The 12,051-nt window shown below is 55.2% G+C and overlaps 1 protein-coding gene across 1 annotated transcript; it reads left to right on the plus strand.

Annotated features, from left to right (window-relative positions):
- Positions 1 to 36: 36 nt before the first annotated feature.
- On the plus strand, positions 37 to 11,757 carry ATPAF2 (ATP synthase mitochondrial F1 complex assembly factor 2). The gene is made up of 8 exons (XM_005893483.3): positions 37 to 339; positions 5,594 to 5,638; positions 5,885 to 6,030; positions 6,739 to 6,836; positions 8,173 to 8,253; positions 9,952 to 10,064; positions 10,444 to 10,559; positions 11,280 to 11,757. The coding sequence occupies exons 1-8, from the start codon at positions 207 to 209 to the stop codon at positions 11,415 to 11,417; spliced, it is 870 nt and encodes a 289-aa protein (XP_005893545.1). The 5' UTR covers positions 37 to 206; the 3' UTR covers positions 11,418 to 11,757.
- The last annotated feature ends 294 nt before the right edge of the window (positions 11,758 to 12,051 follow it).

A 12,051-nucleotide genomic window follows, 5' to 3' on the forward strand; every position in this document is an offset into this window, starting at 1 on the left:
GATGCTGATTGGCTGCGGCGTGCGCTGAGGCGCGCGGCGACGGCGCGCTACAAGTGTCGTGCGCAACATGGCGGCGCCCAGAGATGGTGAGGGTGCCGGCGACCGGTGAGGAGGTTTGTGGAGTCTGAGCACGCGGCGTGTGGTCCCTCCGCTCCGTGTTCCCCGCGCTCTGGTCTCGAGCGGTCATTCTCTGAGGCCCCCGCGCGATGTGGAGGCGCTGCCTTCGGCTGCGGGACGTGGGGCGTCGCCTCCTGAACCTGCCCCGAAGTGGCCTCACCGCCTCCGAGGGGCTGGGGCCAAAGCTCCCTACCCCCATCCGGGCCTACGTGCCCCCGGCAGGTGAGGGAGATCAGGGCGGAGCAGGCTGAGGGGTCGGCCTTGCAGCGTCACACGTCGGGAGGGAAGTTCCCCGCGAGGGCAGGGATCGCTCCAGGGCACACGCGCGTCGTTTCCTTTGGCAGGTGCGGTTTTTCTCTCTTTCATTGGGGAAGCAGAGGTCATCCTTGTTTTCAGGCGGGGAAATTCGACTTCTGGGTCGGGATTGCGCCAAAGGCGCAAAGCAGACTCTGAGAGGTTTGCGGGGCAAAGGCCAGTCTGCTAGGCTGCTTTCTGTGTCCCCGCGACCGGCTTTAAGTCATCCATCCCGGCCGCTTGCTCCGCAGCTGTCCTGGCCCTGCCTCCTGCTGCCCTCCCAGAATACCTGCCACCTCTTCTAAGGAGTTGACACCCCGTGCCTTCTTCCTGCATTTCCGACTCGGATGAGGCTTTCTGTAGCGGATCTTTCGTTACTCCTAGGGAGAGATTTTGGGATAAGAGTGGGACTGACTTTAAGTGAGTGAAGACAGTAACGCTTTCTTTCCAGCCAGTTAGTACTGCGCTGAAGTTGGGGGTAAGGAAAAGGTCACTGCGGTGTTGGAGCCGTTCCGAGGACGCCCGTGTGGCCTCCAGCCCCCTACCAGCTGTCCCAGCCATCAGCTGCATAGAGAAGAAAGGTCTTCAGAGAGCCTGCCTGTCCAGCTGAGAAGTACACCGGTGAAGTCAAAGCTGGGGGTCTCTGCTTACAAGTTGTCTGTTGTCTGCACAAGTGGTTTAGCTTCTCAGTGTCTGCCTCGTCTAAAGAGACAGCTTGTGCTGGGTTGAGGGAGATGCTATAGATAGGGAGGCCAGCCTGCCACCTGTTTTTGTAAATGGTTTTCCTGGAACCCAGCCCCCCTCATTCACTGACACACACCTAAGGCTGTTTTCATTACGATGCAGAGTTGGCTGGTTGTGCCAGACACCGGATGGCCTGCAAAGCTTAAAACACTTTGGCTTTTTACAGAAAATGTTTGCCAACCATGCTGTGGATGCTAGAGCGGTTTGGGGGAAAAGTGTTTAGTCATCTGGCCCGTTTATAGTAATTGCTGTGGTAGATACATTTGCCCTGAAGAATTTTTAAACAGCTTTACTGAGATGATGCACTTAGAATTCACTCACTTACCGTGTACAGTTTAATGGTCCCTAGTGGCTCAGGTGGTAAAGAATCCGCCCTCGTTGCGGGAGACCTGGGTTCAATCCCTGGGTTGGGAAGATCCCCTGGAGGAAGGCATGGCTACCCACTCCAGTATTCTTGCCTGGAGAATCCCCATGGACAGAGGAGCCTGGCGGGTTACAGTCCATGGGGTTGCAGTCGGACATACTGAGCGATTAAACACAGTATACTCAGAGTTCTGCTGCCATCAGTTCTAGAAACTTCTTATGACCCCAAAGGATCCCTGTACCCTTTAGCTGCCACTCTGAGTACCCCGCCCCCTCCCCATCCCTCCAGCCCTAGACAACCACTACTTCATTCTCTGTATCTATGAAGTGAAGTCGCTTAGTCGTGTCTGACTGTTTGTGACCCTGTGGATGGTAGCCTACCAGGCTCCTCCCTCCATGGGATTCTCCAGGCAAGAGTACTGGAGTGGGTTGCCATTTCCTTCTCCAGGGGATCTTCCCAACCCAGGGATTGAACCGGGGTCTCCTGCATTGCAGGCAGACACTTTAACCTCTGAGCCACCAAAGATCTGTATCTATAGATTTCCCTATTTTGGACATTTCATATAAATGGAATGTGGTCTTTTTGACTGGCATTTCTCCATTTAGCGTATATTCAAGGTTCGTCCTAGGGTTAGCATGTGTCGGTACTTCATTCTTTTTCATAACTGGTAATACTCAGTTTTGGGGACACACCATGTCTTATTTACCCAGTCATTCATTGATGAACATTTGGGTGGTTTTCATCATTTGACTATTCTGAATGCCTTTGTAAACATTTGAATACAAGTTTTTGTGTGAGAATGTATTTTCGTTTCTCACAGGAAGTAACCTAAAAATAGACAGGACATCCCCAGTGGCTCAGTGTTAAAGAATTCACCTGCAAGGCAGGAGACCCGGCTTCGATCTGTGGGTCAGGAAGATCCCCTGGAGAAGGGAATGGCAACCCACTCCAGTATTCTTGGCTAGAGAATCCCATGGACAGAAAAGCCTGGTGGACTGCAGTCCACAGGGTCACAAAGAGTTGGACACAACTAAAGCAACTTAGCACTCATGCAAGAGTAGACTTGCTGGATCAAACGGTAGCTAACTAACTTTCTGAGGATTGGCCACCCCACTTTCCAAGGTGGTCGCGCCATTTTACATTTCCCCAGCAGTGTGTGAGGGTCCCAGTTTCTCTGCCCCCTTACCGACATCTGTCTGTCTGACTATGGCCTTCCTAGCTGGTGTGAAGGACTGTCATTTGAATTTCCCTGAGGATGAATGACCTTGGAAGAAAAGTTATGACCAACCTAGATAGCATATTAAAAAGCAGAGACGTTACTTTGCCAACAAAGGTCCGTCTAGTCAAGGCTATGGTTTTTCCAGTAGTCATGTATGGATGTGAGAGTTGGACTGTGAAGAAAGCTGAGCGCCGAAGAATTGATGCTTTTGAACTGTGATGTTGGAGAAGACTCTTGAGAGTCCCTTGGACTGCAAGGAGATCCAACCAGTCCATTCTAAAGGAGATCAGTCCTGGGTGTTCTTTGGAAGGAATGATGCTAAAGCTGAAACTCCAGTACTTTGGCCACCTCATGTGAAGAGTTGACTCATTGGAAAAGACTGATGCTGGAAGGGATTGGGGGCAGGAGGAGAAGGGGACGACAGAGGATGAGATGGCTGGATGGCATCACCGAGTCGATGGACGTGAGTTTGAGTGAACTTTGGGAGTTGGTGATGGACAGGGAGGCCTGGCGTGCTGTGATTCATGGGGTCACAAAGAGTCGGACACGACTGAGCAACTGAACTGAGGATGAATGATGTCAAAAAACATCTTTTTAGGTGCATTTTGGACACTTGTGCATTTTCTTTGGAGAAGTGTCCATTCAGATGCTTTGACCATTTCTAAGTTGGGTTACTTGTCTGTTTATTATTGAGTTGAGAGGGTTTTTTGTATACTTGGCCCTCCCAGTTAGTCCAGAGCTGCCCCAGAATTGTGGGCAGTCAAAATCTAGCTGTGAGGCGTAAGGCCCGCCGGGTGGCGCTGTTTAGAAAGAGACCGCTGTCACGCCGCTCGGAGGAGGCACGGCCTCCGCTCGCGGTGCATTGTGGGGGTTGCAGTTCTGTCCCGAGCAAAGGCCTGCCCAGAGATTGAGGCTGATGAAAAGAGCACTAGTTGGCCCAGGGAGCCTGGGACAGGACAAGGAGTGTCGGGGGAGGTGACACAGAAAATCGCCTGTTTCTTTATATGGATTGGAGCAACCTTGCAGGGAAAAGGGGCCCCATGGACGTCAATTTCCACTTGTGCTCTCTTCACAGCCGCTTGTTAGCGTTGTCTGCCTATACAGCCAGTTTTCTGTTGCCCAGCTTTTAAAATTCAGTGCTTCTCCACATTCGCATTTCTTTGTATCTGCATAGTCATTAAAATTGCCATTTAAAAGGTACCACGTGTGGTTTTGTCATAGAAACAGATATTCTGTAAAGGGAGTGATTGTGCTCAAAATAAGGGTTCAGTGTGACTAGCCTGTCTCTCCCATCTCCAACGATGGGGTTTCCATTGCTGTCAGCTCACCTCATCACTGAACATGTGGGTGCTTCACGGGCTCCTGGTCTCATGACTTGTCTCATGAGACCCTGGACCTGGGAGGGTCCAGGCAGAAAACCTCTGTCTTTTGACATTGGGGAGTGTGGATTCCACCAATTGAGTTTTCCGGATCCTGTTCTCCGCGCCTGTGTGAACCCCTAATGTGACTCCCTACTCTGTCAGCCCTCCTTGCAGTGACCTGCCAGGGTCCTCCCCAGATCTGGGCCTCTCCAGCCATCCTCTGCCCTGTGACTGCAGGCTCACCCTGCCCACCACCTTCCTAGCTCTGAAACCCGCTCTCTGAGGCCCAGCACCTTCCTGTGAACGGTTCCTTCTCCTGGAAACTCCCCACCCCCATGCCCTGGAAAGCCACCAGTGCAGGTGGGCCTGCCCACTCTCCTGCGGCTCTTGGGTGCCATCTGGCTGTGAGGAGGTCTTCCTCTAGCCCAGACGAGACGAGCCTTCCCGGTGCATGTTTGCAGCTTGTCTGGTCCTCTGGCATCCACGGTTGCTTTATTGTTCGCCTAGATTAGTGTCCGTCGTCCCATGAGACAGGATGTACCTCATGAGCAGGGTGGCTTTTGAGTCCTGCCCTGGGAGGGGGCTGGTCCTCAGCAAGTTTGTTCCTTCCCCCAGCAGAGCCCTGAGCCCACTGGCTGACATCTCTGATCAGGTGCAGAAGTGGCCTGGCCAGGGCAGAGGAGGTGGGCAGAGGACGAAGACCCCCTCAAGGGAGACCTCGCTATCCCGGCAGCTTTGTGTGGTTCAAGCTCTGTCATCCATCTCTGCCTCCAGCCACTCCCACCCCACCCCCGGCTGCCCCTCAACCCCCAGGTCTCTCGACCCATCTCCAGCCATTGGCATGTGTAGAATGCTCTGCTGGCACTTCCTGCTGGTGGGTGGGCCCATCTCCCCCAGAGATGGGTCAGAGTCTTGAGATCCCCCCACCCCAGCCCTCTGCTTCCTGCCGGATATGGCCTTGGACTTGGCTTCCCTACCAGGCACTGGAAAACGTGCTGGACATAGTCTGGACGCCTTGACCCAGGTCTCCCAACAGATGCGGGGTCTCTGGACTCGGTCTTACCTGCTGTCTGAGTGAGACCAGGCTGGCACATAAAGCAGTGGGCAGTGGGAACTTCCTATTTGGGTCAAAAGTATGAGAGAAGTACTGTTGTGATTTCAGACAAAGGTGGTAAATTTTGCCATCGTAATACTTCATCATGTTGGTGGTCACACCATCTGTAGATTCAAGTGTGTTGTGCTGGGGGGTGGAGGAGCGTTGGAGAAGTCTTGGAGTCAGGCAAGCTGCAGCTTCATGACACGGCCACTGTCCTTGGGAGCTGGTGGGGCTGTGGCTCCTCCTCCCCTGCTTTACCCAGTAGCTATTGACCATGTGGAGCGAGGAGACTGGGCGCTGCCATGGAAGTCTGGGTGGTCAGTGTCAGTGTCAGCAGTGAGGTCATGAGCGCCTCCACTCCTCCTTTAACTGCACTTTTTGAAAAATCTTTCCCACAGAAAGGAAGAGGTTCTATCAGAATGTCAGCATCTCACAGGGTGAAGGTGAGTGTCTGGAATTTTCTCTGCCTCTTGTTTTTGTTTATTTCTGTGAATGGGAGGTGAGGGACATTTTTCACCTCCAGCCAGCTCTTTGGTGAGCTTGTCCCAGCGCTCTTGTTGGGTATGTTTCTATAAGCCATTCCCCACGAAGGGACTTGGGGCATCTTGCATCAAATCAAGTAGCTAAATATAGGGGTGATCACTCCACTCTGCCTATCAACCTGAGAGGTTTCCGTTTGATCTTTCAAGGTGGCTTTGAGATCAACCTGGACCACAGGAAGCTGAGGACACCCCAAGGCAAGCTCTTCACTGTCCCCAGCGAGGCCCTGGCCATTGCTGTGGCCACTGAGTGGGACTCCCAGCAGGACACCATCAAGATGTACACCATGCACCTGGTAACAGGTCACAGCCTGCCCCTGTGGCCACCACAGGCTTCCTGGGGCCCTGGGAAGAAGTAGGGGTCCTGTCCTGATTCCAGTAAGGCTCTGGGAGGCCCCCTGCAGACAGCCCACCCCACCCCCAGCCCAGGGCCTGGTTCTTCCAGAGTCTTGGAACACAAGTCCTTCCCTGGCCACTTTTCCACTGCAGTAGCCACGCTTTGTTTGGTTGGCTCTTGTGCTCTGTGGTGGTCTAGGTCAGGAAGAGACAATGTGTGGAGAGTCCATGTTTCCTGGCACGTGGACCCAGGCCCCAGGCAGGCTCCTCGGCCTCAGGCCTGTGAGCCAGCCTCCCCTGGACTGTGGGGGAGCAGGGGTGACGGCTGCAGACGGAGCCTTAGAGTGGCTCTGCAGTCCACAGGGAGGATCCAGAGAAGCTGTCCTGGCCTGGCAGCTCTGTCCCCTGCCGTCTGAGCCTCAGGGAACTGGGTGGTGAGCAACTTGCCCGGATCCAGCAGTTCATTCATGTCTCCTGACTCTGGTCTCCCTGGGCCTGGGTGTCCATGGCTCTGAGACATCACTGCTGTCATAGTGGTAGCATCTCCTGGAAAATAGCACAGGGCCTGGTGGTACAGAGCCTGAGACCTTGAGGGAGTTCATTCCTCCTAGGGCCTGGGCAAGGCCCTCAGGATGCTGATGGGCTTTCTCTCTGTGCCTTTGATCCAGACCACACTGTGCAACACATCTCTGGACAACCCCACCCAGCGGGACAAGGACCAGCTCATCCGGGCGGCCGTGAAGTTCTTGGACACCGACACCGTCTGGTAATGGATGTGTGGGCGGCCTTTCCTAGGGCCCCAGCAGGTCCCTCGGGCCTTTGGCTCAGAGTGGTCTCCGTGGAGGAGGCAGTGGACCCTCTGACTCCTCAGTGCTCTACTGCTCTGCAGACCACGGGACAGAGGACGTGCCGGATGCACCAGTGTCAGGACCAGCCCTCCCATAGCCCGGCAGCTGCCCCCTGGCCTGGGACGCAGGGGCTGTTAGCCTCTGTGGCTGTCACAGGCTCCACAGCCCAGGGGTCACTTCTGACCATTAGCATGTTCTCACAGGCATGGTCATCGCTCCTCAGCTGGGCTGCAGATGGTCCTTGGCATCCAGAAGCTGGTCTCCTCCTTGGCTGTTTTCGCAGCCAGGTTCTTAGGGTGTTGACTGGATGCGGAAGGAACAATTGAGCCCCCCATATGCTCTGGGGTTACCACCCAGGTGGCATTTGAAGTCTGCTCTGGGGCGAGGGGCAGAGCGGGCCCCTGCAGAGGCCATGGTGCTGCTGTTGGAATGTCTATGCCATCTGTGTTGGGGACAGTTTGATGACAGGGAGGGTGCCCTTCCAGTCCAGCTCAGGGAGGGGGTCTTCTTGGGAGCATCCCAGCTCAGAGAGTAGAGCCATGGGAGCCTCCCTCTGCCCTAGGGCCACTCCTCCCCATTGGGCAGCACCCCCTCCATCCCTCTGCACCCCCACTGCCTCTCTGCCACTCTCTCACACCAGCCTGGCCTCCCTGAGCTCACCCGTTGGGTTCCTGTCCCCGGCACCCTTGAACTCAGCTGACCCTAGCTCTGTCTCTTGGTCAGAACAGTGGCCTGGCCTGAGGTGGCATCAGGCAGGGCCACCAGCAGCCGCATCTGTAATTGGGAGGGAGGCAGGCTCACAAGGGGTGTACAGGCAGCTGGGTCTTGCCGCCTCTTGGGAGAGGAGGGGACTGCAGGATGCAGTGATGAGCTGGCACAGAATCCTAGGACCAGGGGTGCGAGTCAGGACAGTGTAGTGTAACGAGCAGCACTGGGCAGCTCTGTGGGCCCTGACTGGTCAATAACCAGGGACGTTTGGGACAGTGGGACTCAAAGTCAAGGGTCCAGGGAACCCTTGGAGGGCTTATGAAGCTGCAGGCTCCTGGTCTCTGCCCTGTGATGGTGTGGGTTTCCAGCAGGTGCTGGATGAGCCCTGGGCCACTCTTAGAGAGCCTTGCTAATATAGGGGGAAGGCAGGGGTGGAGGGGTGGTGGTGGAGAGGTTTTCTGCTGTTGCCTTTCACGTTTCTGTATCTGTCACTGGACGAGAGAATTGTACTTTTTTATTAATGGAGACACTTTTGCACTGATTTAGCTACAGGGTGGAAGAACCAGAGACGCTGGTGGAGCTGCAGAGGAATGAGTGGGACCCAGTCATCAGCTGGGCCGAGAAGAGGTGAGATGCCCCACACCCGGCAGCTGGGGTCTGGGCCACACTGGACAGCCAGGGCCCTGAGCTGGTCGACATTCTGAGTTCGGGGCACCAGAGGACTTGGACAGTACAGGCCCCCTTGGGGGTGGTTGCAGCTGAGTGCTTCTGCCCCATTGGCTGTGCGACTTTGGGCTGGTGACCTGATTCCTCTGAGCTTCCCTTTCTGTGTGTGGGGCTCGTGACCCCTGCCTCCCTGGGTGTCATGAGGAGTACACGGAGTGCTGCACACTGCTGGGCACACAGTGGTGCCTCCACTGGCCATTCCCACCCTGCTCGCTGTCACAGTTGCTCTGCGGCTGAGTCACAGAGCCAGGTGTGTGACCTGGACACACATGGAGGACAGTCTGGGCAGGGCCTTGTGGAGGGCCAGTCCAGGGACTGGTGAGGCCCAGTGGCTTCCTTCCCAGGAAGACACTTGTGCAGAGTAGACAGACCAGTGATGTGAGCGGGGTTAGGTCAGGTTTATTTCATCCCAGGGTTGTTGGGAAGGGCTCCTAGCCTGGGCTCTCCGACCTTGGTATTCTGTAAGCTTGCACACTTGGAGTGGTTTGGATGTAGCATTTTTCATCTGTACACATTTCCTGCACCCATGATGTGTTGGCATCCTCTGGTTTTGTAGTAAGAGGTGGAGCCAGTGCACTGAAGGATCAGGTAAAACCTGACAACTGGACGCCACGAGAGAACCGTGAGGATGCGATGCTGTTTCACTGGGGAGTTCAGTGACGTGAGACATGAGCTCGCTGCCTGCAGGTTTTTGCTGTGGTACGAAGTTGTCCGCTTTTGGTGGCAGTTAAGATTTCTCACCCATAATATTAATAGATAACAGGAAAATGTGGCCCCTTCCTGTGTTTCATTTGTACTATGAGAAGCTTCAGGAAGAGTGTTTCTAAACCAATGAGAAAGATCAGTGATATATGAAAGAAAATTACAAAAATTGCTTTCATTTCATTATGTTTTTCCTGCATTTTACATAGCTATGATTGTTCTTGAAAGTTTTGTTTTTGAAGCCAGCTCATGTCCTCTGGGACAGTGCCTTGTGTGTGTGATGGAGGCTTATTAATAAACATGTGAAAAAGTGATTGACCGATACAGGATTGTGGCTTAGTCGGTAAAGGATCTGCCTACAGTGCAAGAGACCCAGGTTCGATCCCTGGGTGGGGAAGATCCACCGGAGGAGGAAATGGCAACCCATTCCAGTGTTCTTGCCTGGAGAATCCCATGGACATGGACAGAGAAATCTGTCAGGGTACAGTCTGTGGGGTTACAAGAATCAGACATGACTTAGTGACTAAACCACAGGATATATGCAAATACCGTTGTAAGGAAAACAGTATTTGAAAGAAGCCTTTTATGATTCACACGTGAAGACTTCCTTCTGAAAAGCAGGCAGCCCACAGCTCTGATGGACCTTCATGCCAATGAGTTCGAGTTTCAGGAGCTGCCTGTGGCCCCTGCTTCCTGACTTGCCAGCCCTAGCTTCATGCATAGTTGATCTGTCCTCTGCTCCTAAGGGGCAGAAGGTTATAGGTCAGGAGGCCTGACGGCAGTGGCTCCCAGAACCCCCAGTGGGGCCTGTGTGTGCTGGGCAGGCTGGGGCTTTGCTTCTGGCCGGAAGCAGGGCTGTGCAGCTGGACAGACTCACACGGGGCCTCTTTCTTCTAGATACGGCGTGGAGATCGGCTCTTCCACCAGCATCACGGGGCCCAGCATCCCCGCCCGGACTCGGGAGGTGCTGGTCAGCCACCTGGCCTCTTACAACATGTGGGCCCTGCAGGGTGCGTGGTGTTTCCTGTGGGCCATGGAGGGTGGGCATGATGGGCATGGTGTGCAGAGCCCAGGATCGCCAGAGCACTGGGTTGGCGGGGAAGACGCTGTCACCTGGTTCATGGACTGGCAGGCTCACCCCTCCCAGGAGGACGTGGCTGTCTCCTCTTCAGGAGCCTCCATTCCAGTCCTCCTGTCCCAGCTATAGTCACAGGGGTGGAGTGCTCGCTCTGACGGGCAGAGCCGGGTCTGGTGCCTACCCAGGCAGGGGCAGAGGAGGGACTCCTGAGGAGAGCAGAGGCTCCTGAGAAGGTGGAGGGGCTGGCACCCCACCTGGTGGCTCCCTGCACATAGCAGGACCCTTGGGCCAACCTGGCTGTGTCCCCATAGGGATTGAGTTTGTGGTGACCCAGCTCAAGTCCCTGGTGCTGACCTTGGGCCTGACGGACCTGCGCCTGACGGTGGAGCAGGCTGTCCTGCTGTCACGCCTGGAGGAGGAGTACCAGGTGAGGCGGAGGTGGGGCCCCACTGCGGTGGAGGCTCAGGGTGGCCCCCAGATGCCCTGGGGCCACCTGTGTGCTCATGGAGGCTAAGCCTGGACACGAGACCGGCACACTGTGGTCACCGAGGCTGCTTCGAGTCCATGTCTGATGTAGTGGCTCAGAATGAACAAGGCTTGGCTGCTCTGCCGTTGGTATTTTTTTAACTCAGAATCACCGTGTTCTCTGCAGTTCCTTTGTTACTTCTCCAGCCTCAGAAGGTTAATTGCTATTACAAATTGACTCCTAGCATGATGAAAAGCCTTTTGTAATGACAGTTTTTCCCAAGTTGGTCTAGTTATCTGCTTGGAAAAATGCCAGGGGGAGAAGCTGGTTTGTGTCACGAGAGAGCCGGCGACTATGGTGTCAGAGCCGGCTGGGTGGGGGCAGGGGCGGGCAGCAGGAGCAGGAAGCCTGCCTTCTGGTCTGGGCTCTGTCCTTGGCTGCAGGACCCAAGCGGGGCCGTCGTTCTCTGAACTTCACTTTCTCCCCAACACACAGTTCTCTTGAGTATAAAACGCTCTTCAGATATTCTGGACACCCAGAATGCAGGCAGATCCCAAGTGTCAGGGTGGGCAGGCCAGGCCTCCATTCTCACCTGCCGCTCCCCTGCATGCCTCCTCTCCACAGCCATGGGTGGTTGTGGCTCTGGCAGTCACCCTGCAGCCTGTCCCGTCCTCTCCACAGATCCAGAAGTGGGGCAACATCGAGTGGGCCCACGACTACGAGCTGCAGGAGCTGCGGGCACGCACGGCCGCCGGCACCCTCTTTGTGCATCTCTGCTCCGAGAGCACGGCTGTCAAGCACAAGCTGCTGCAGGGGTGACACCAGCCCCAGCCTGAGACGGAGGTGCTGTGGCCAGCGGAGGCCAGTGTGGGCTGAGCCAGCGCGCGGGTACCAGTGACTGGTTATACCGAACATTTCTCCGCCTGCAAGTGAGAGGAGCTGCCACTTGTCTTGTTCCTACTATCTTGTCTGGGTCCCGGAGGCCACCCTGCTGACCAGTGTCCACTCACTGCCCAGCAGGACTTTCTTGTCTCGGAGGTCTTAGTGGCCCTCAAACTTTTTTTTCCCCTGGTTTTTAATCAAACTTTTAAAGTGAAGCTGTCTGTTTCTGTTTGTTCCTACTGTTTTAGCAAAGTGATTTACTTTTGAAAACAGAAAACAGTCTTTGTTGTTTCTGGGTTAAAAGCCTGGGCAAGGTCACCTGACGCACACACATCCTGTTCAAGGAGCCACTGCAGGGCCCTGACGCAGGGGGGTCTCGGGTGCCTGGGCCCAGATGAGGGAGCGGGAGGAGTCTGCAAAATTCGGGCACAAAGGCTCCAGAGCCACCCAGCCTTGCTCACCCGCCTCCCCTCTGGGCGCTGCCTCCCCAGCACTGTCCCCACACCCTGAGTGTGCTTGGAGGAGGTGCTTGTCACCTCCCCACCTCACGGGTAACACCAGCTGCGCTCTC

Source organism: Bos mutus, chromosome 19 (assembly GCF_027580195.1).
Source record: "Bos mutus isolate GX-2022 chromosome 19, NWIPB_WYAK_1.1, whole genome shotgun sequence".
NCBI lineage: Eukaryota > Metazoa > Chordata > Mammalia > Artiodactyla > Bovidae > Bos > Bos mutus.